The 23,624-nt window shown below is 38.1% G+C and overlaps 1 protein-coding gene across 3 annotated transcripts in view; it reads left to right on the plus strand.

The window, feature by feature from the left end:
- The window catches only part of erbb4b (erb-b2 receptor tyrosine kinase 4b), a 328,400-nt gene extending 305,561 nt beyond the window's left edge, over nt 1–22,839 (plus strand). For all 3 annotated transcript variants that reach the window (XM_026144460.2, XM_026144463.2, XM_026144462.2), the window contains 8 exons: nt 7,851–8,006; nt 9,781–9,856; nt 11,407–11,553; nt 13,252–13,349; nt 14,157–14,327; nt 19,210–19,459; nt 20,244–20,348; nt 20,581–22,839. In XM_026144460.2, the coding sequence (XP_026000245.1) occupies nt 7,851–8,006; nt 9,781–9,856; nt 11,407–11,553; nt 13,252–13,349; nt 14,157–14,327; nt 19,210–19,459; nt 20,244–20,348; nt 20,581–21,251 (1,674 nt within the window). In that variant the 3' untranslated portion in view covers nt 21,252–22,839. The remainder of the gene's footprint in view (nt 1–7,850; nt 8,007–9,780; nt 9,857–11,406; nt 11,554–13,251; nt 13,350–14,156; nt 14,328–19,209; nt 19,460–20,243; nt 20,349–20,580) is intronic.
- Nucleotides 22,840–23,624: the final 785 nt, after the last annotated feature.

A 23,624-nucleotide genomic window follows, 5' to 3' on the forward strand; every position in this document is an offset into this window, starting at 1 on the left:
GTCCTAGGAGGTTAATGTAAGTATAGATAAAAAGGTGCATGCACATGTAATTACGAATTACATGCTATTAGAGATTCCATGCTCATACTGGCCAACTCATTCTGCTGAATCTTTTAGTGAACCCGATATCTGAAGCTCCCATAAACATCACAAATATTTAATATTTCCAATAAGATTTCTATATACTTCACGTATTTCCTATAGTGGACTTTGAATTTTAAAGCTGGCATTCACAAATATCATCCGCATTGGTGGGTCTTGAATCTCATATCAGTCAACTTCTTCTCATTCCCATTGTGTTAGACAGAAAAGACACTGGATATCAGACAATGATACAAGGTATTTTGTACTTTGATGTGCCCACTGTATCCAATGATAAGGACAAACTTTACATTACCGGGTTTATCAAGCAGGGCTTTGTCACTTTTTTAAAGCTGAACAGTGTTTTCAGCTTTTAATGGGTAGCAAAGCCCTGCTTTCTTTTTACTCCATGTTTGGCTAGATTAAGGCAAAAACTTTGGTTAGGATTAGGGATTAGGAAAAGATTCTGATTCGGTTCAAAATTTTAACAGACTGAGAAATAACACTAATGAGTTACTAATGTTTAAACGTGATGCCTGCCCAAGTCTCCAAATGTGACAAGTCAGGAGTAAGACTGGTCTCTTGCAAAAGGACACAGTGTGAGTATCTGTCAGATGCCTGTGGCTTTCACAAAATAGCAACAACAATTATGCTATTTATCCAGTGTACAATAGTTTTCCATATTGTAAGCACTACTCTGATTAAGTTGCATATTATCAGGGAATTTCCTATGTTAGTCCAATTTACCTACAAATGTATTCAGCCCTGATTTGCTCTTTAAAACTCATTTAACTAATCTGAATTTCACCAGTTCTACTTTTTAAAAGAATTTAAAATAGTTCAAATTACACTTCATCCAGCAATTACCTGAGAATTAGCGGTTTTATACTGTTAATTTACATTTCCTCCCAGAAAAAAATAACTATCCAAAATAGCCCCATAAATCAAATTATTAGTTGTAAATATTTATTGCTGGTTGTTGTAATTCAAAACAACAAAACAGTTTTGCCAGTATTGCAATTGTTGGGGATTGTAAGGGCTGAGTTTTATACGTGTACAAACTTATCTTTTATCATTTATTATTAGTGTTCCATCTCTGCTTCTGCCAGAGCACAGGTCAGAAAATAGAAATGATAGGTCACTTGGTGAGTAAAACCCTTGACTTGACTTCAGCTGGCATTTATTGCTTCTCTAACCCCTTTTATTAATGCTGAACCTGACATAGTAGCAATAGCGAGACACAAGAGACTTAATTCTACAAAAAGATTCTCAGGCCAGCTCTTTGCTCTGAGGCATCCGTGAATGCTTTACGCACAATTGAGGATTGCCTGGGCGTACTAATGTGTGTATGTGTTATAATTCTACACACAACACATGCTGAAATGCAAGCCAAATGTTATCTCTTTTTAAAGGCACATCATATTTGCATAAGAGTATGCAAAGAGTTTGGAATACATCACTCTGAGATGCACTCGAAATGCAGGAAAAGTACTACTTTTCATATTTTTGGAATTGTTGTGGGTCAAAAGAAACTATGGAAAATTACTTCTGTCACAATATTCCGGTTTTGTCTCTGAGATCACAGATAATTTGTCTAGAGAGTGAAGTAAACATGAAAGTACAACATATAGGCATTATGCATTCATCCCAGCGCACAGTTCAAAACAAAAAGAACTTTCACCAGTGGGGGATAATTGTTTGTACGGTGACATAGTTTTTAAAAAAAAAAATACATTGTCAGTATCACTTATCCTTCTCTTCAATACCTTTAATTCACAACTTTTAGTGTTTTACTAGCTGATCTTTAATTAAAGAGATGAATGCATATTGCTCAGATGCACTTTGTGCAATTGCCAATTTGTGCAGGTGCAGATTTGTATGTTTTCACATAAAAGAGAACCCCCCTCGTCTAGGTTGTAGGTATGGTAGTGCATCTGCATTAAGGGTTCATCAGAGAGAATAAATGTATATGAACAAGGTTTCCTTTTGCAAAGTGCTAACTCATTCTGAGCACAGACAAATTGTTCATATTCAAGCTGCCCACTAATGTCATTTTCTAAATTCATTCCGACATGGGAGCTCAAAATGAAATGAAAGCCTACCGCTTTCATCATTATTGTGTTATCATTCCCCCCCACCTTTCTCTCAGTTTCTCCTCCACATTGGTCCGATTTGTTTCACCTCATTCCTTAAACGGTGATTCACCTTCTCCCGAGCCTACTGGGGTCTTTTTATATCTAAACCCTACATTAAACATGTACCGCATTAAGCAGATCGCTGTACTGATGTCACCGGTCTCCAATAAAACTGCACCATTATTCTCAATATGATAACACAAAACAGACAGTCACTAAACATCCTGTGCCCTCCAGAGATACTGGCATCCCTGTTAAAATGAGCAAAAGAGGCAGAATAATAAAAGAGAAAAATAGCACAGATGAGTCATGCTCTCTTGCTGCTCACTATTCAGTATTATAAAATTACTATCATTCATTGTAATCACACTTTTCTACAGGGTCTGATGTTATGCACTCAAAAGGAAATGCACAGTATTTTATAACAACACCGACATCACAGAAAATGTGCATTTCACTTTGATTGATATACCTGTTGGTATTATTTCCGATAGAATCTAAATTCCTGAGCTACTAACAAATACCAAGCACAATATACTACTCAAGCCTAACTGAAAACAGAACATAAACCATACTTAACAAGATACAAATCAGGGGTTGGGGAACCAGTACATACTGATGAAAAGTGTGCTACTGGAATAAGGCAGTCGACATGAATGGACAAGGACTGATCATATGGTATGCAATGCTGATGTGATGCTACTATGCCAGTTTATCCAGTGTGAGGGGTTATATGCATTGCATGGGGGAATTATGGATGACTAGAAAGGGAACATCCATACTGACCAAGAAGCACCTAGTAGCTCAGTGCAATGTTCCTTGAATTTACTAAAGAGTGAACTCTCTCGCAAAGAGGGAATTTTTGTGTATAAGTTTATGCTGGTGCTCCAACATTACCTCCCATTCCAAAAAAGAAGCTGCAGACGCTCCCAGGAATGAACAGCTGGGCAATGTCTAGGTTTTGTGGGCGATCAGAGATGATCCCTTGAATGCAAGATGTGTGCAAACAACAACCTAACAAACTGTGGACTGAATTACACACTGTCAAAGGCTGACAGGGCACTGACTACTTCCTGCTGTGAGTCACGTTGGAAGACTGGACCATTTCTCTTTGAAGGCTTGTGAGCAGGTGGCTTGGGTCCTCTCAGAGGCCTGGCGGTTTGGGGGATCTGCGCAGCATCTGATGACATCTGATTTTATTTGGAGTCTGCTGGAGCTACTGTTTGAGTTTGGGGGGTTACAACTCCTAATGCTGCTATTACCAGTGGTATCACTTTGGACTTTGTATCTTTCACTGTTTCTATATTTTCTCATGCTCCTTCTTCCTGATGTTGCTATCAACAACTACAAATCACAGCTCTTCTACTCATTATCAGCATCCACTATATCAGGTTGGTTAGCCAGCATCTGCTTGTCTGTCTGGAACCTTATTCTTGTTGTTCTCAACAACCTTTAGTCTCCCATCGGGACTTGGGGACTTCTACTCTGTATGCGGCAAATATGTTCCTGCACACTATCCCAGCCACATAGTTGTGCTTCTCAGTGTATGCAGTCCCAACTTCCATCTTATATCCTGCTATCAGGCAACTAGGTTTCTTTCATTTCTAGAGAGGTTTAGTTGCTTTCTCTTTCAAGCTTTCACGACTGTTCTTGGTTAAATGGTATCCACTTAAACATATTAGCCTACAGAAACCAAAGGAAGCAGAAATAACACAGAGAATTAGCCAGAAAGGGAACAATGCAGTCCAAGGTAGAATTGATTTGTTGATGCTTGGTGACGGTATCGTCAATACTAGTTTGTGTCTTAAGTGCGGAGTTGTTTTAACTGAAAGATATTGTATTCCTATATTATTTTCCTCTCACACCTCACAAAAATGCTGTTACTGTATTTGTTTAATGAAATTAAAGTTCACCGTTCATGTAGGAAATTGTAACACTATGAATACAGCTTTAATTATGTGTCACCATGTGCAATCTATAAATTCTTCCTGAATCTTTATGAGCATAAATCCACAGTGAGAAACATCACTCCTACATAAGCACAGCATGAGAATAACCTCAGGCACACATACACATACACTCACTGAAGAAAGCGAACACACAAGAGGTTTATAGAGCCTCTGTTGGATGTTCAGTCTCATTAGAAGTGTTTCCTCATGAATAACATTATTCAGGATGAATCACTTGATTATAGATTTCTCTGTGTGTGCGCGTGTGGTGGCTATGTGGGTCGACAGCTTTCTCTGCATGCATCTGTCTGTGTCTCTGTGTGTGTCTGTGTCTCTGTGTGTGTGTGTGTGTGTGTGTGTGTGTGTGTGTGTGTGTGTGTGTGTGTGTGTGTGTGTGTGTGTGTGTATCTTGCCAGAATAAACAACAGTGGGAAGTGCCAGTCAGTGAAAAATGGGCACCACCTCTCTTCGCTCTCCTCCTATTGATTTAATCTCCAGCCCTTTGCCACTCGCTGCCAAATCTGTCTTCACAAAACACATCTAAGGACAATGCCTTCCACTTGGGTTTTGTTTGCAGGCCTCTCTGAAATAGGCCCAAATAACCATGGCAGGATATCAGAATATTTTCCGAGAGAGTAGCGATTTTCTTCACTGCCATGAGGATGGTTTAGCACCTGTATAGATTGTATACCTGTAGTATCTACTTATGTCCTTTTCACCGTCCCTTCTATAAATGAGATCTTCTTTGCAGCTTTTTTAAACAAACATTCTTCCCATCAGAAAGTTTAATAAGGATGGCTGAGTTAGTGTAGATTACAGTGATGCTATTTTATTATATGTAAATAAAACCTGTTTAATGTGAGAGTTACATGGTATGAATGGGTTTTGTTGTTGTTGTTGTTCTGTTATACTTATATTTCCTAAAATTCTGATGGGGGCATTTGAAGACTGTTCCGCTTCTAGGTATTCTAGAGATTTTTCTCCCTGGCTTGCTTTGCCATGTAAAATCTCAGTGTGCAAGGTTTAGGGCATAGGTCTTATCCCTACTGATTGGAAAGCACCTCTCGTCTGGAGGTGCGATCATAACAGAGTCTGTCTGAACCCTGTGGATTTTCTCTGGTGGCAAGCTTACCTGAAATACAGCTTCCACTACTGGCAGCAGCCTGGCTGTCTCATCCAGGTTTGCTGCAATTACAAAACCTCTGGCAGTGAGTTGTTCTCATCATGTCCACATGGGAGGCCAGTAAATGAGAGCAACCGAGTAGAAAAAGAAAAAAAAGTTTGTTCCTTACGCACGTCTGCAGCCACTTCCCACTCTGCACACACACCATCACCTCCCCCTCTCAATCTCATCGTGCTGGCAAATTAAAATTCACGGGTTGCCAAACCATCCATTCTCTCTCCGCTGCTTAATTGTCTCGAAAATTGAGGAGATTACTGGGTGCGATTTATGTACAAATAAGAATCTGTCAGAAACCTGGCAGTGTATACATTGACATACACACAGACTCGATGAGCCATGGGCAATGACCAGCTTGGCCTTTGTCCATTTTCAATTCTACCCCTTCTGCAGCATTTTGGGCAAGGTATGCTTGCAAAAGTTGGCACAACACTGTGGGGAAAAGAATAGACACTCTCATAGACACTGAAAATCACACGTTGGCATGTTTGAAATTTAATAATCATCCCCTTAGTGTATATCAGCGTTTCTGCTTTTAATGTAAATTCTGCTTTTGAGCATATGGTACATCATAACATATCAGCTCATGGATCCTCATTGTTACTGTAATTTTTTTTTAGCTCTGGCACAGAGTGGAATCAGACATCATTAGATTGCTCATGTAAATAGCAAAAACCTGCACATTAGTCATGCCGTATGTTTTACAAGAAAAAAGTTTAAATACAAGTACATTGCTCGAGTTGCATAGTTTCCATTAGTCACAGTCTCAGCGATTGGGCACATTAATCTCCTAACATATTCCCAAACTGGCAGCACTGGCTATAAGAGCAGAGCTTAAATTTGCCTTACAAGTGCTTGTTGAGCTTAGAGCCAGTAGTAAAAGTCATTAACGCTCATAAATAAGCACTCATTTGTACAATCTGACCATGCAAATCTGAGAGATACTGATTCATTCTGATATAATAGCCAAAACAAAGAATGCACTCTGTTGTACTGTAATAGTATGTTTATGTATGATATGTTTGATTACTTCATTGAGGTGCTACCTACAACAGTTATGAATCTCAGTCTCCACAGCAATTTATGTGATTTTTTTTGATTGGCACAAATCATTATACTTTTCATGAAGTGAAATAACTTCACCTCCTGCCCTTAATTTTAAGGGCAGATGTAGGTGCATGGTGATATAGTCCCACATATGCAGTTATTGAACTTGTTCCTGTACTGCGCTGCAGTGAATAGCTGGATGGACATGTACTGTAATAGAATTATCTGCTCATGAGAATGATTTATTATGTCAGCGTCTTATGAAAGCAATATTATGTCATATTCATGTCTACAGGTGCATATGGGTTTGTATGTATATGTGCAGGTATGCTAAAAGCACCTGTTCGCTCCTGAGATTAAGCCAAACGAGGCAGTGTGATCATAGCCTTACAACTGTATGAATGTTATCTCACCTCTTAGACTGGTGTAGCTCAACCCCACCTATCTCCATCCCTCTACTCTCCTCCTGCTCCTACTTCTCGTTTCATTCCAGCCCATTCCAGCTAAATCCAATTTGTTATGGCTTCAAATAAGGCCTCGTTTTCTCTGTCTTCTCACCACTTCAAACAAAGTGGCTTACATTATTGCTTGTCCAATTTGAAATAGTTTTCCCCTATTTTTCTGTCTCTTCAAGTCCACTCTAGCAGTGATGCACAATAGGCAGTGTAGGCTCAAGATGTGCTGCACAAGGTGTAGAAAGTGAAAAGCCTTTACACAGCTTTATGGAGATATTATATTGTAGCTTTAGGACATGGCTGGCATTTTGCTTCACGCTGAGGTTGCCTTTCTGCTTTTGTAATGATGCAAATTCTGATATCCTCTTTACCGGTGCACATGTTTGTGCACACGTGCCTCTCTACACATGGTAATGATGTTTTTTTGTTTTCTTGTAATTGTTTTTTTGTTTTGTTTTTATTAAGCACAAAAAAAATGGGGAAAACATCCCAGTGACATTAAAATTGGGATTTAAAATATTAACCTATTAACCTAAAACTGCAACAGTAAAATGTTTTGAGAGTTTGTTTTGTTGGGTTTTTTTCTAAAGCATATCAGTTGTAAAGACAGAGCACAGGGTTGGTTTCCTAATTGTTAAGTAAATATACAGATGGAAGTGTTTTACTCCAACATTCTTGCTCCTATGAGTCCTGTTTTAATTGAAAACATGCTTATGGATACTGCCTTTGATTGCATTGCCAAGCATTTGGCAGTTACGGGGGCTTTTCTACAGTCTAGTTGTTGATTGATGGGAATTATAAATCTAAAAATATCAAAGTGGTTTTAATGATGCTGATATAAATAATTAGAAAAATTCTAACGTTGACTTGATAGTGATAATGATGACAACATATGGTGATCTTAACTTGCATGCATTTGATTTATAGACAGCAGTATCATGTATGTTGTTGCAAATGAACTTGGAGGGAAATATTGTCTTTATGTGCATCTGTTGTGTTGCAGGGAATGATGTATCTAGAGGAGCGTAGGCTCGTCCACAGGGATTTGGCAGCCCGAAATGTCCTGGTCAAATCTCCCAACCACATCAAGATCACTGACTTTGGGCTGGCTCGCCTGTTGGATGTCAATGAAAAAGAATATAATGCTGATGGAGGAAAGGTAAATCGTGACATCTCCTTTAGAAACATTGTCAAATAATGAAATTTGGTTAATTTTGGGGGGTAAATAGACATTTAATTTCCTTCTGAGAATCTGAGTTGATGATCACTGCCACACACTGCCATGGAAAGCAAACATTAAACAATTTCCTGGCTGGGAAGCCTTCTTTTGCTCTAGAGAGAACAATGAGTTTTTAAATCGTAGAAGACTGTTTCGCAAGCAAAACAAGCCATCAATGCCACCGCTGAACATGTTCACCTTGGAAGTGCAGTGTACGAAATTATAGCCTCAAAAAACATAAATTAATAACTATGTTTTCATAGCTGAATGGGCTGAAGTTATCAGAGCTTGTGATTGTGAATAAGGTCGATCTAACATTAGCAACATTTGAATGTATGAAGTTGAAGACTTGTGTTGTTTATATGGGCTATTTTTTTTTCTTTGGTCTGAAGTCTCCACTGTTTGTTTGTTCCTCTCCTTTGCTCTTTGTTTCACATTTTCCTTGTGTCTTTTGTGCTCTTCATCTGCTCCCCTATATGTGTCACACACAGAGCAGAGTAAAGCAGGCACACTCTTAGCGGAGGAGAGGAGAGGCAGGTGAAGTGAAGATAATGTTACTTGAGATGGTGACAGCTAGGAAGGAGAGTCATTTTAAAAGGGATCCGAAACTTTGCTTTGTTTTGGTTTTTTTAAGCTCAAATAGCTACTATGTAGTGAGTTTTTGAGGTGCTGATTGCCTGATTGCCTGTTATCTTCAAAAAGACCCAGATCAGGCATTTAAGCTAAACTAATCTGCTGCTGGCTTCTGCTCTGTATAGACTGACTGTCTCTTCTCTTCTGACTGTCAGGAAAGTGAACGAGAATAATGCAAAAGCTTTCATTTAAAAATCTCAGTTTCATTTGCATTTGAACCAGAAACGTGCCAAAAACGTCTGCTTTATAATTCTTTCCTTAACATTTAAATGAAAAATGCAGTTTGAATGTTGGAGTGTGTACAGGCTGCAGTAACCATCATGTTAGTGCTTTTTGTTACTTTTGCAATTGGTCCGGTATGATCACTTGAACTTGTAATAAGGGCCCATCTACCTCAGTTATTTGTTGAATAAAGTGTTGGTTTAGGAGATACAATATTAATAAATAACCATTTTGAACCTTACGGCTGACATTTTGTAAAAGACAGCGATACACATTAACATTAATGAGGGTTTCATATTCTACAAGAAGAACTTAGCCCATCACAAAGGACAGTTTCACTGGAGTGAAATGGTATTCTGCTCTACTGGACCGTGTTATTTACCTTTGGGGATTTCAAAACCCTGTAAACATAGTAAACAAATATATCCTTGAGGCTGTACTTACACTGAGTTCTGACCTCTTCTAATCTTTGTTTATCCTTTGCCGCTTTTGTATTTTGTTTTCAAAACCTCTTTACTCAAGAAAGTCTTTTTCATCCCTCTCTCTTCGTCTCTTTCCAGTGTCTCCAACACGGTTTATATCAGTGACGATCACTGTAGTATTTTCCCCTCAGCTGAGTGAAAGACAAATTCTGATCTTCCATAGCCCCTCCTCTCAGTTTCCATCGCTGTAATAAATAGAATTTCATATCTAATTATAGTGTTAAGCTGCATATCACCAGTGTTGTTGATGTATCTTTGCCAAAATGGTCCATTATCACTGTCAACACCCAACTAGCTGATATTTAGTATAAAAACACATGGAAAATTAGAGTTTTCCTTAAGTATAAGGGTACTAACATCTCTGCTTTTATTAACAGATGCCCATCAAATGGATGGCCCTTGAGTGTATTCATTACAGGAAGTTTACTCATCAGAGTGACGTTTGGAGTTATGGTAAGTGTCCTTTGAATATAACAATGACAGTTTTCTATATAATTTTATTGATAACAAAGGCACTGGTTGACCTTCATCCAATGAAATGTAAATAGAAAAGCTGAAATTAAAAAAAATGGCCACAATTTTAATAAAGCACAGATTCTTATCACCTGTTTTGCAAAAAGTTTTATTGTTTCTTACTACTTTATTGTCATGTTGCCATCAATATACTAGAAACAACAATGTCAGTTGCTAGGCAGCATATGGCAGCATAATGTATCAGATGTGTAATTCAACTTTTGTAGATATAAATTACATGTTACGGTCCCGAAATTAAGCAATAGAATATTTTAGTATGGTGCTTTAGGTACATAAATACTGCAAATGGTTATTTTAGCCAGTGGTGGGTGATTGTTAGGTAACATGATGCCATCGTAATATCAGATGTCACTAAGAGCATTCGAGGCCCTTTAAAGTGTACCTGTGTGCCTAGTTTAGTTGCTCAACCGCTGACAGTCTAGCAGGAATTTGCAGACAAAGGAAAAAATAAAATAAGACTTGTGTGTGTGACAAGAAATAAAGAGGGGAATAGAAAAAGGGTGCATGAGGTAGAATGTGTTCAAGGCCATCTTCATATTCTTGGTTTTATTCATTATTTACAGACAGTTACATCAAAATACATGTAGTGGGAGAAAACTATTGAAGGTACAAGGCTGTGAGGGAGAGGACAGAAGGACCATGAGAGGAAAGAGGGTGAGATCATGCTCCTGCTGAGAGCTTGGCTCCGACTCTTCCCTGTCCATTTAAAACGCTAAGAGCAGCCAAGAGACGGTGAATAGACAGTGGATGGACACTTTACTTTGAACTCATATACATGTAGTGTAATGTGAAGTAAATTGTGATTAATAAAATCCTGAACATTATTTTTAACTCATCTTTTTAGTTTCACAAGAATCAAGAACCATTTGAATGGTTGATTTTTTCCTTGGTGGCTGATTAGAACAGACCAGACCTGGCTGATTGGTGGGTTTTGCAATCTGTAAAAAATTGCGGCGAATAAGGGAATAATTTGGGGACACTTGAGTGTAGTTTGCACAAGGAAGCATAAAACTGTTATTGGTCACATCATGAGTCTTTGCACAAGGTGTTGCTTTTATCCAAGCCTTGTCATTTCTGCATACCTGTCTGACAAAGATCTTACCCATAGCTTACAATGCGACACTGTAGCAAGGTGGTTAAAAGCAGAGTCACGCCTATGTTTTCCTGTCATTTATTTATGTAATTTGCTTGAGACTGAGACTTATTGGTAAAACAACATTTACTGTTTTCTTAAGACATCTCTTTTTCAAATGTCTGTTTCATTAAATGAAAAAGATTTCAAAGTGCACTTGTGCTTCCTTACTCTAAAAGAAAAGGAACATTTATTTTTGTTTTCCTATTTCCACTTACTTAGTGAATTTGGGCTTTCAACTTTCTACTTGTTCTTGTTTTTGTAATTATCTTTTTGTCTCTCCTTACTTAATCTGTCTGCCTCTGTGCTCATATATCACTACTCCTACATCTTTCAGGTGTAACCATTTGGGAGCTGATGACCTTTGGAGGGAAGCCATATGATGGGATTTCTACAAGAGATATCCCAGATCTGTTAGAGAAGGGAGAGCGTCTTCCTCAACCACCCATCTGCACCATTGATGTTTACATGGTCATGGTCAAATGTAAGTAAAATCTCAAAGTAACCAGAAGAACAGAAACTCTCTTTAATAAACTAAAATCAAATGCAACAAATCAAATAAATCAGAATTAATAATTACTGCTTCTACCATGTTAAACTGAGAGCGATGAGGAAACATGCTAGCTAGTTTTGAATAGAAAACATGTTCAGAAAACATTTGGTAATCGGTAGATTGCGGTTCTACAGTTTAGCCCACCTGTTTTCTTTTAATTGATCATACTTGTATACAATTTTAGAGGACTGCTAAGCATGAACAGGTTGGCCTTAGTGGTCAGCCACTGCTGTTATACTGTCAGGCACTGGGGTCACAGGTGGCACTATACCCTCTGGCCACTGCTGACAGGACAAAGACTGGGTGCCAGCACCACTTCAGCCTTCTCTACTGCTCTCCAAGGTTCAGCCTCTGGCCGTTTCTGTCACCTTGGCTTTTACGGTCACCCTCAACCTGCGCCAATCTGGCAAGTGGACACAGACACGGCAGGGAGAGGTTACTATCACCTGCCTCTTATCTGACTTCTTTCTGCAACACTGCACATGCTGAAAAGGCTCATGTGCTCAGTGTACTTCTGAAGCTTTAACTAATTTCACTATCCTCTGCTTTACTGGCAATAATAATAGACGCTATGCACCAAGACAAAAGATAATCAATTTTACATTTGAAATGGCTTGTGTATGTATTTATGTATTCACATCTAAAGCCACATTTAACCATCCTTTACCTAGTCAGCCTGTACTCAAGGCCAGACCACATGATTGCTTTGGCATTATATCATCATGTTCACATGGAAACTGGCAGAAGAGCACATAGCTCCATATGGCCATTATAGCGATGAAACAGTATTTATATTTGAATAAAGAAGAGAACTTAATTTAAACTCATGTAATTAATCATTATGAAACAATGCATTCTGGAAAATGGTTTAAAAATGAAATCTTCAAAAATCTTAAGAAGTAGGGGAATATGGCCTGTTTTCATGTCATGTGATTGATGTCAAGCTTTCACAGGTTAGCTACAGTTTTTTGTTACCCAGACCTTCCCACCACAGTTGGCCCAGGGATAATCCACCACATCTGCCCCATCAATACACGAGCAAACACACCAGACTCCACTATCACCACCACTTAATAGCATAATGGTGTAATACAGAGCTGCTTTGAGTGCAATTGAAACCACCATCATGATAGATTTAACCTACCATATCGACCAGTCAGGAAATAAATTCAAGTTCAGAATAATTTCAATTTATCACTTTACGTATAAATACCCGTTCACAATGAATTATTCACTTTGTAGAGATAGCTGCATGTCAAAAAATAATGCTTGAAAGATGATATCAAAGTCTAATTATTGTGCATTATTATGTAGCCTTTAATCCAAAGCCTCAGTCTATGGAGGCATTACCCTTGACACCAAAGTAGGAAGACCACTCAACTGCACTGCCAAATCTCCACTGACACCTTCTCAACACATTGTTCCTAATAGTTAAATGGGGTAACAGTAAATTTACACAGGAACAAAAAACAGGATCCTGATGGGGATAGATGAAGCCTCAAATTGAATGTTGACTGGGAAAGTTATACACATCAATAAGATGTATAGATGGCATCTCCACCCCACACACACGTTATTTTTATTTGGAACATCATATTGTTAAATATATAATAAAGAAATGCCTTTCAGGCTGGATGATTGATGCAGACAGTCGACCCAAGTTCAAGGAGCTGGCTGCCGAGTTCACTCGAATGGCTCGAGATCCCCAAAGATATCTGGTCATCCAGGTAGGTAAATTGATGGTATCGGAATATGTATGTTATCTTTATAGTGTGTCTTCGGTTACTGTGTCAGTTTTTCATATAGAGAGTTTTTCTGTTTCCCATTTCTTTGTAAAAGAAAAAAAACATGGATTTTGCTTATGTTGTGTTAAAATAAGTGCTCATTCAAAAAAGGTTTCTCTAAGTAACACAAGTAAAACAGTCATGAAACAAATCTGACATTATCACACTTGTTATTCTGATATTTTCAAATTAACTTCAGTAAAATATAAGCTGCAGAGGCTATAAAAGTGTTAAAAATAATAGCTAATGTGTTATCAGAATAACAAGCTGGACCTCACTCCAAACACTCTCCGTCTGATAATATATCTATTAATGTCTACTTCCACCCCATACACATTTGTTGTGGTTTCTGTGCCCCACCCTCCCTTTCTTGTTTCTCTGCATATCAGCCTTTCTCAAAAGTATCAGATGGATCTGCCAATGACAAGGCCCCAAACCACAGTCTGACTTAACTTGTTGCTTTATCGTCAATAAATGTTTTTCTCCCTCCCCTCACTTCCAACTGGTGACAGCAGATGGCCGCCCCTCCCTGAGTTTGGTTCTACCAGAGGTTTCTTCCTGTTAAAAGGGAGTTTTTCAATCCCACTGTTGCTAATAGTGGGTTTTTGTTTTTTGTTTTTTTGGATTGTTGGGATTTTCTCAGTTTTATTGTAGACTTTGTATCTTACAATATAAAATGCACTGAGGCCATTGTTGTGATTTAGCATTATATAAATAAAACTGAATTGAACTGAATCAAACTTTACTCAGGGTGATGATCGCATGAAGCTCCCCAGCCCCAGTGACAGCAAGTTCTTCCAGAGCCTCTTGGATGAGGAGGAACTAGATGACCTGATGGATGCTGAGGAGTACTTGGTGCCCCACTCCTTCAACATCCCCCCACTGGCATACACTCCCCGCACAAGGATGGACTCCAACAAGGTATTTTATTTCAAGCGCCCTAATACAATGTTCAATATGTGGAAGAAATACTGAAGATACACTTACATTGTGTTATTAAGGTGGATCATTATGCAATGTGACTGCACAATGTGTTTTGCGGTAGAAATAGATTGTTTAAACTTGGAGGAATTTTTAAAAATAGCTTAGACTTAACAGCATGTTTTCATCTTAGCATGTCAAATACTGCTATTCTGGCAGATGCCACTGGCATCTGTGCTGTGACAAGAGAGATTAAGTCCACATTTGGAGGCTAGAAGGGTGGTGGTGGTGAAGTAAATCACAAGCTTGCCAGCCAACAACTCACGGTTTGTCTCCTGTTTCAGACTTTGTTCTGCGTTGATTTCACTTAATAATTAGTTTTAGGTTTTGTAGTGGCCCTGGCAGAACCACAATGGTGCAATAGGCTTAAGAAAAGGCTATGGATTATGGTGTAGGTTCACACCCCTTCACAATATCAAGCGTGCATAAAATGTTCAACTAATTTTCTTCTGTGTATACCCAGCTGGCAGTGGTGATAAGAGCAAATAGAGTTCTTAAATGACTTGCTCTTGTCTATGTAAAATATCTAAATAGAGCTTTAAAAAGATGACAGATCTGGTTAGCCAGCTGGTTGAACATGTGATTGCATTAGCCCTTCTAATGTAGTCATTGTCAAGCTGGATGGGCTATTGATTTTAACTGTTTTTGATGTACTCACTCAACAATTAATTTGTTCTTGTTGCTCTGTTTTTATCAGAATTTTAAGCTAGAAGTAACAGTGGTAATAGGAGGTGCCAACTGCCATTAGTCATAATGGTTTTCTACATTCTAGACATCTAACCCAATATTTTAGTGTAGTTTTCAGTTCACTGTACTGTTGTTGATGTCCACAGATTTTCCTACAAAAATATTTAGCTGGAATATTTTTAAATAACTTATTAACATTGTACACAAGATTAAATCTATTAAATGATAAACTGTAAAGTCATAAAGTTCGAAACCTCTTGCAATAACCTAGGTAAGCCAGTTTGTGTTTTCCAAGTGAATCCCTTCATTAACACTGTAAGGAAGACTGGTGGCCCAACCCTTTTTCATTATTTTTGTTATTACTTCTTTAATGAACTTAAGTTTTAATTTGTGTGTTTTTCTTTTACTTTTTTCATTAAATTTGTTTCTTATCTTTTAATTTGACATGGTCTCTGGATTACCATCTCTTATTACCAGTTCTTTCTAAGCATAGTAGCAGTGTGGCTGGTTGAAAGATGAAAAATGGGACAATATAGCAAAAGTACTCAAATCATTTAGATGCATTCTAAAGTGATATGGGAATGGTTTTCTCAGTGCAATGCAGGACTATTCTGTTCAAGCACAAAAGACTGAGGCCTTAAAACTGCACTCACACAGCTTTCTCGCGTTCACGCCCATCTGTCTCTTGCTGTCCAATTCTCTTTCTGTTTTCCTTCGTCTTTCTCCTTTGTGAAACTGTTGTAATTGCCTTCTTCTGAATTGGAGTTTACAGCTAGATCTTCTCAGTTCTTGGACTGTTCAAATGTTCATAGTCTCTCTTTGGACTTAAATCTATCACAGCACCAGTCACACAGCCAGAATTCAAACATTTTCTATTCCAAAATCCCCCTGTGTTTATGTCAGAATAAAAATACCCACTGAATGCCAATGAGAGATATGTCTCAAACCTGTTTTAGTGCATTTCAGAGAGTGAATGATTATGTATTTGCCTGATCTGTATATATATTTACAATCCCCCTGCTGTTCCCTACTATTGCCTATACTTTTCTTCCACTACTGGGCCTTTCTTTTTAGTTTAAATTATTATGAAGTTATTTGCATTCAATTTCAAATAGGTTGATTATTGTAATGAGCTTGATTATTAAAACACTTACTTATACAGCCATATTTCACTCTATTATTGTGACTCATAACTGGAAGAAATTTGTTCTGCACTCACTTAAACAGACATTGCCACCATACTCCGAAATGTCATTATGAAAATGCATGCTAAGATTAAAAACTATTTGGTTTAAAGCGATGAAGATGTTTAGCCTAGCCAAAAGCTTGTGCTTTGATAAAAAGGTGAACGGGGCACTTTACTTGACTCTTCAAGTAATAGTTAATATTTTACTTCACACTGGATTAAGTCTCTGTTCATCTTCAGGGTACAAAGTAATACAGCTGTGCATGTGTTTGAATATGATTTAAAGAAACTCCACAGTTTTATATTTGTGTTAAGGTTAGTGATTGATTTTGTTTTTTATTTTTTGATGAGTGATAGGTATAAATGAGGATTGAAAGAGGGAAATTTAGTAGATATACCTGCAGTTACACTGTAATGAGAAAACAGCATGAGCTCTAAGGCCTCAACTAATTGCTTCTGGCTTATAATGTAGAGCACTAGATGAGAAACTGGGGAAGACTCCACATGTAATATATCAGGAAAAAAGAACGATGCTGTTGCATACAGAAAATGAGAATGCCCCTCAATTCTGCCCTTTGAAGTTCCTGAGATTTCAAGCAAAGGTTTGGACAAAATATAGCAGTAGGCACAGTTTTGTTTAAAGCTCCTATTTGCTAATAATTGCATTACTCCGATCTCTAAGTTAACAAAAAAAAAGGAAACAAAAAAGATTTACATGACTGTGCGACAAGAGTCAGATGTCATCAGTAACTGGGCACTCAGTAAAAACTTTATTGGAATAACTTAGTAAGCTTGTAAAGAAGTATGCTCATTTCCTGCTTTAGATTTGTATTTGTGGACTTCACTAAATTATTTTCCATAGTTCAAAATAATTTTCTGCTACAGTGTACTTTGATAAAACTCCTCAATTCACCATCTGTCTGAAAAAAGGAATCTAAGCTTCTCCCGCTTTAAGGACACTGATCTTTTAAGGCAGATTTCTACTGATTTGGGTATGGTAAACAAACGGTTCACTGGGTGAGATGTGTGCCTGTGATGAGCGTATTATGGATCTCTCCATCAGTATGTACCTGTCTCTGTGTGACACCATATAGACCCAAAAGAAAAAAGAAATTGTTGGAAACTGGGCATTTAGAGTATGAAGCCATTTGTATCTTAGATACAAACCCAATTCTGAAAAAGTTGGGACACTTTATAAAATCTAAATGAAAAAAGTTGCAATAATTTACTAATCTCATAAACCATATTTCATTTACAGAAGGATAAAGAAAAGGCAAATGTTTAAACTGAGACTTTTTGCTATTTTATGAAAAGTATTAATAACATCTCAAAAACGTTTAGATGAGGGAATAAAAAGCTGGAAAAGTGAGCAATATTAAAAAGAAACAGTTGGAGGACCATTTTGCAATGAATTAAATTAACTGACTACAGGTCAATAACATGATTATGTATAAATAGAATATCTCAGGGAGGCAGAGTTTCTTAGAAGTAAAGGTGGACACAGGTTCATCAATCTGGGGGGAAAAAGTGCATCTAAAAATTGTGGAACAATTTCATAATAATGTTCTTGAAGGAACAATGTTAAAGACGGTGAATTATTCTTCATCTACAGTATATAAGATCATTAAAAGGATAAAAAGGATCTTGAGAAATCTCTTGGATGTGGACATGTGCACATGGGACAAGAATGAAAATCGATATTGGATCATGCTCGTGATCTTTGTGCCCTTAATGCACTGCAAATTAAAAATAGGTCAGACTCATAGAAATCCATCCATGGCTCAGAAACACTTTCACGACTGTGTACACAGTTTGCTGTGCTATTCAGAAATGCAGGTAAAAGCTCTATCATGCAAAGAAGCCATATCAAAGCTGTTGAACAGCTGTAGTATATATATATGAGAGAGATAAAAAGAATGGGACAGCATGCCTCCCCCAAAAGTTCAGCAACTTATATTTTCTGTTCCCAGAAATTTACAGCAAGGGGATCCTGTAAACATCGCCGTGTACTTACTTTTCTTAAAATGATACGTTTTCCCAGTTTAAATATTTGATGCAGGTTTGGTTCTGAATAAAGTATATGTTCATGAGATATGCAGATCATTGCATTCTGTTTTAATTTACATTTTACACAGCATCCCAAATTTTTCAAAATGTTTATTAATCATATGCTGACCTCATTATCTGGTAATTTAGCCATGTTTCATCCACTATTATAACAATTTTTTAGTATTAAATAAGGTAAATAGCCAGAGGTCCACTTTAAGGGAAATAAATTCCATATACTGTTGCCGTAAGATCACAGACGACTCAGCATTAACCTGAGGATAAGTTAATAAAAAATTTTAAAAAAATAAAACTTGCTGAAAATATGGGGGAGAAAAGATAAACCGAGTAAAGCACTTGCTGAGGTTCATAAAAGCCCTTTTTTGTCATTAGTGTAGACACAAATGCACACAGCATGACATTTCTGATATGGCTACTTAAAGACTTGCTGCATGGAGCCTTTTAATTAAAATCCTTTTAATTGTACTTGGCAGTCATGCTGCCATATCATTGTTTGGCACTGCTGTTTGTCTCCCCTGCCTGTCACATTTTAATATTGCAGATGGACAATAGTACAAAGTACTTCAATTGTCACTTTTACAATAGTCTTTGTCTTACTTTTTTTGTTGTACTTTTTATATTGGTTTTTTTTTTTGCTTTTGTACTTGTACCACACCAGAAAATCAAACTAGTTTGTAGACAAAAGATTGGAATAGAAACAGTTTCCCCTTGAAGGTAATGAACTTAAAGTTCATTGACTTCGACATTAGATTTTAGATTTTAAACACAATTTGCCATTAATCTCTCATCGTATATCTGTCTTAGTAAACTGATTTTCTTTGAATTCAGTCTCACATTCCTACTATCCTAACTGAACCCTTTCTCTCATTTACTTCTACACAGAACCAATTTGGCTGTCAGGATCCCAGTTTCAGCATGGAGGATATGCTGGCTGCCGTGCCGAGAGTGATCTCTGGTCCCCCTGTTACTGGAAGCTGCCTCGCTCCACAGGAACTTGCCTCAGGAGGAAAAATAGTTGGTGGATTTGGCCGTGGTAGCCAGGATGACCCCCGCTGTAATGGCACTCTGAGAAAACAGGCATCCCCAAGGTCAAGCACCCTTGAGGCTGGCTCAACTCTCACCACAGTGCAAGGTAAAGTAGAATGACATTCAAAAGCAGCGGTCATGGGATTAAATTCAATTGAGGGACTCTGAAAAATACTTTGGGTTGCTCATACCAGTAAATTGAAAACAAATATCAAGCATAGAGTCATTATGTTTTGTGTTTTTGTAAACATTACCAAACTCTACATGAATAAACTGAAACTTAATGACATATCCTAAGAATTCTTTGGTACAGTTTATTTATTTTAAAATCTGGTTTGATTATAATATGTAAAGAGAGGATTCGCGAAACAAAATCAGCCCTCATTTTATTTTCAGTCACTGAGCCTGAATGTACCACAAGGTGACGCCATAGCCAGTGACACAGTGACAAAAATGTCATGTCACAGTAGACAAGATAGGTGAGATCGGAACAGAGAAAATGTCCTGAATTATTTGTTGACATTGTGACTCAAGTTATTCTTTTCTACGTTTTCCCTTTATGCTTGCTGCCAATATTTGTTTGGGTAGGTAAAGTGAGTTTAACAATGCAAGCGTGTCTATAATGTCACTTCATTGGAGAAGTAAGAAGTGAAAGAGAAGAGTGTAACATATTGGTAATGGCTGCGTTCGAGCACTAATCGGAATCCATGTACTGTACGGTCAGCCCATGAAAAATAAAGATGTCATCCCTAAATCACCCAAATTAAAGTTACTTGGCTACAGTTATAGCTCTGCCTCGTAGTTTATTAGAAAATATATATGGATCTTGACATAAGGTTTTCATAGTAGCATACTTTAAAACTCTCTCTTGCTTCCTTTCCTCTTGCAAGGCGGAGGTGAGGACAGTAATGGACAGCGTTACAGCGCCGATCCCACTGGTCTTTTATCAGAGCGAGGAGCAAAAGGCAATGCCATGAGAGACAAGAGCAATTCAGGTTACTCTGACAGTTTTGAATGTCTTCATCAAATTTCTAAATGTTTGGAAAAAATGAGCTAAATGACATAGTTTGTGTTGTGATACAGTACTTATCTAAAATAATATATTAAATGTGTACCCAGTTCTTTTAAGGGTTTGAAAGCATCTGATATGTACACTATAACTTAGAACATTCAATAACAGAACTGTAGAGACCTTAGCTAATGCTAATATCCCCTTTTTGTTTCCAGATTATCTCATCCCTGTAGAGGAAAACCCCTTTGTCACACGGCGTAGGAATGGAGATGCCCACACAGTGATTGATGGAGCTAGCTGCCACACTCTGCATTTGGCTGGAGCCACTGCTGCCCCCAAAAGTCAATCCACTCATGGTGATGATGAGTATGTCAACGAGCCACTGTACCTGAATACCCTCCTCAACACTGGGGCCAAGAATGGATTGGCTGGCACAGTCTCCATCTCTGGCTCCGGATCCTCTGTTGCACAATCAGTACTGCAGACAGTCAACCCACCAACATCAAGCCACACCATCTCCTCCACTGGATATGTGGTACCCCCTGGCCACCTCCCCCACCCATCGTATCCATCACACACCCTGCATTCGGGGCATTCAGGACACGCTCTGCACTCAGGCATCACCAGCGGCACCATTATGTTTGATAAGAAAGGCAAGAAAGCCACTTTTGACAATCCTGAATACTGGCAGCACAGTCTCCCTCCCAAGTCCTCACTGCACAACCCTGAGTACCTGCAGGACTGCAGCACACGCTTCTTCTACCGCCAGAATGGACGCATTCGCCCTGCTGTGGCTGAAAACCAGGAATACTTGTCAGAGGCTGCTATGAAAACAGGCAATGTATTGCCACCCCCTCCATACAGACAGAGGAACACTGTGGTGTAGTGACCCACCTGTAGCACATTAGCGATGAATAGAGGGGTATGGGTGGGGATGAATGGACAGTAAACAGTCCTCACGTTTCCATGCTGTTCTTCTCAAACTGGGTTCTTCTTTCACCTTTCCTTAACACTTCTCTTTGTCATGTCTGCTAATCTTGTATTCTCACTCACTGGTTTTGCATTTTCTATGACAAAACTATAACAACATTCACTAACGGCCTCTTTTGTTACTTTGTCCTTGGCCCCTAAAGCAAACACAGACATCTCTTTGTGGTGTATTCTGTCCTGGAAAAGAAAAAGTCCAGTTTTTTTAGAATCAAAATTGCACATAAATAATATTAACACAATCAAAGATGAAAAGAGGAGGAAAAAATAAACTGTGGTTAGCCCCAGCACGGTTATTTCCATGACCTTACATGTCTTTCTTTATACACCCTTAAATCATTGTTCACTGTCCCTTTGGCACATTTTCCATCCAGCTAGATGCACACATTGTACTATTCACACAACTGCTATTGCTTGGGTGCAGTCAATCAAATGTCCATGCACATAGAGTTGTGTCATGACTTACCAGCAAACCTGCAGTCATGCTGAAAACCCCAGATGTGGCCTGCATGCCTGCCGTCATGCTGCTTTGACTTTTACGTTTCACTGCACCAGTAATGAAATTCAGACATTTATCACACACATATTTCAAATCATACCTGAAACACGTTAACATGCCTGTAGGCTTGATACACCTACAATAACCACACATTATTTCATACATGCACACTGACAGATAAGTCTGCCGCCACTTGAAATATGTTCTGAAGGAGAAACAACATTAGACCTTGTACTTGAAAAAGATAATGTCGATAATGGCAGCCAGAGTTACAGCACTAAAACGGGCCAACAGGACGGTACATACCGCCACAGCTGTGATATCACCTGGTACCTGATTGAGCAGCATTTGACACATTGTTGCCACGGCAAGTTTGGATTAGAAGGTTGACTGCTCACAAGATGACCCTTTAAATTCCACTGTAATTTTCCATGCTGTTCCTCATCTTTACCAATCTAGTCCGAGTAGCGAACAAACCGCACAGTTCAATGTTACCTTCATGAGCTCATGTGACTGACTAAAACATTGGTAACTGCAGTAGAAGAGATTTTATTTCAGTGGAACCGGTGCTTAAGAATGGACAAATCTTTTAAGAGGTACAACAACATGTTTCTGGAGAAACACAAACTGAGGGGGAAAGACGGTATTTTAAAATCTTTATCAGAGTATAGCGGGGGTATTTTTTTGTTTGTCTGTCTTTGTTTGTTAATCCATCAGGGACCTGTTTATTTCCTCAACTTGTCTGATAATGTACTGTATTTGATCAATAAAGGGATGGGGTGAACAGCACAGTAATGCAGCCACGAAAGAACGTTGTGGAGATGACAGAAAAAGGAAAACTCTCCATGGCTGGAAATAAGCCAATTACATGTCATCGCCAGACAGACACAAGCAACAAAAAAGGAAAAGAACACCTATAGGAGTTTTTTTTTTTTTTACCACTCTGTGTTAATACTGTTGTATGTAATAAAAAGAGAAAACTAAGAAAGTCACTATCTGCCCTTACTCTTAGGTGTAAGATAGCTAAAGCAAGGGTCAGCTACATTATTACCCTGTAACAAGTTTTAAAAAAAAAAGGGACATTTTCTGTCTTGGTGTTTGACATTGTAAGTTATCACTAAATCTACTGATGGCTAGCTTGCTGTACTCATACAGTACTGCCAGATGCCACATTAAATTATGATGGAGAGTGCTAGCATCTGTCGTCAAATGACTTTGAAGCCTAATTTAGGTCGGGGCTGATAATTTATTAGCACTTAACACTCTGGCACAGCCAAATTGCGTTGGTGTTATTCTCACTATAAGCAACAATTCGTGCAATTTTCTCCATCACACTCCAACTTTCATTTACAGTGAGATAACACCTGAGTTTTTTGGGTTATTTTGCTTTTTTTTTTTTTTGCATTTAACTAACAAAGAAGCATTCTGTAAAGAATATCACTTTGGGCTGACAGTGACACCAACACCAAGGGGAAAGAAGCTATAAACACAAACATGGTAGCAATATTTAATTTGAAGGATTCTTCATCGCTTTTGATTGTTTATTTATTACATTCAAGAGATTAAAGGGATATTCTAGTGCTTAGATTTTGTACTTCTAATGTTCTGGGATTAAAGTGATTAATAAGAGGAGGTGTAAAAAGAATCACCATCAAATATCTTCAATTTTAGTTTTGAGTAAGGGTCACAAATGTCAGCTACATCACCAGTGACGCAACTCTAGCCTGCTTCATAAAACACTTCTTATATTCCTTCTTCCTAAATGTGTATTTC

Source organism: Astatotilapia calliptera, chromosome 16 (genome assembly GCF_964374335.1).
Source record: "Astatotilapia calliptera chromosome 16, fAstCal68.1, whole genome shotgun sequence".
Taxonomy (NCBI): Eukaryota; Metazoa; Chordata; class Actinopteri; order Cichliformes; family Cichlidae; genus Astatotilapia; species Astatotilapia calliptera.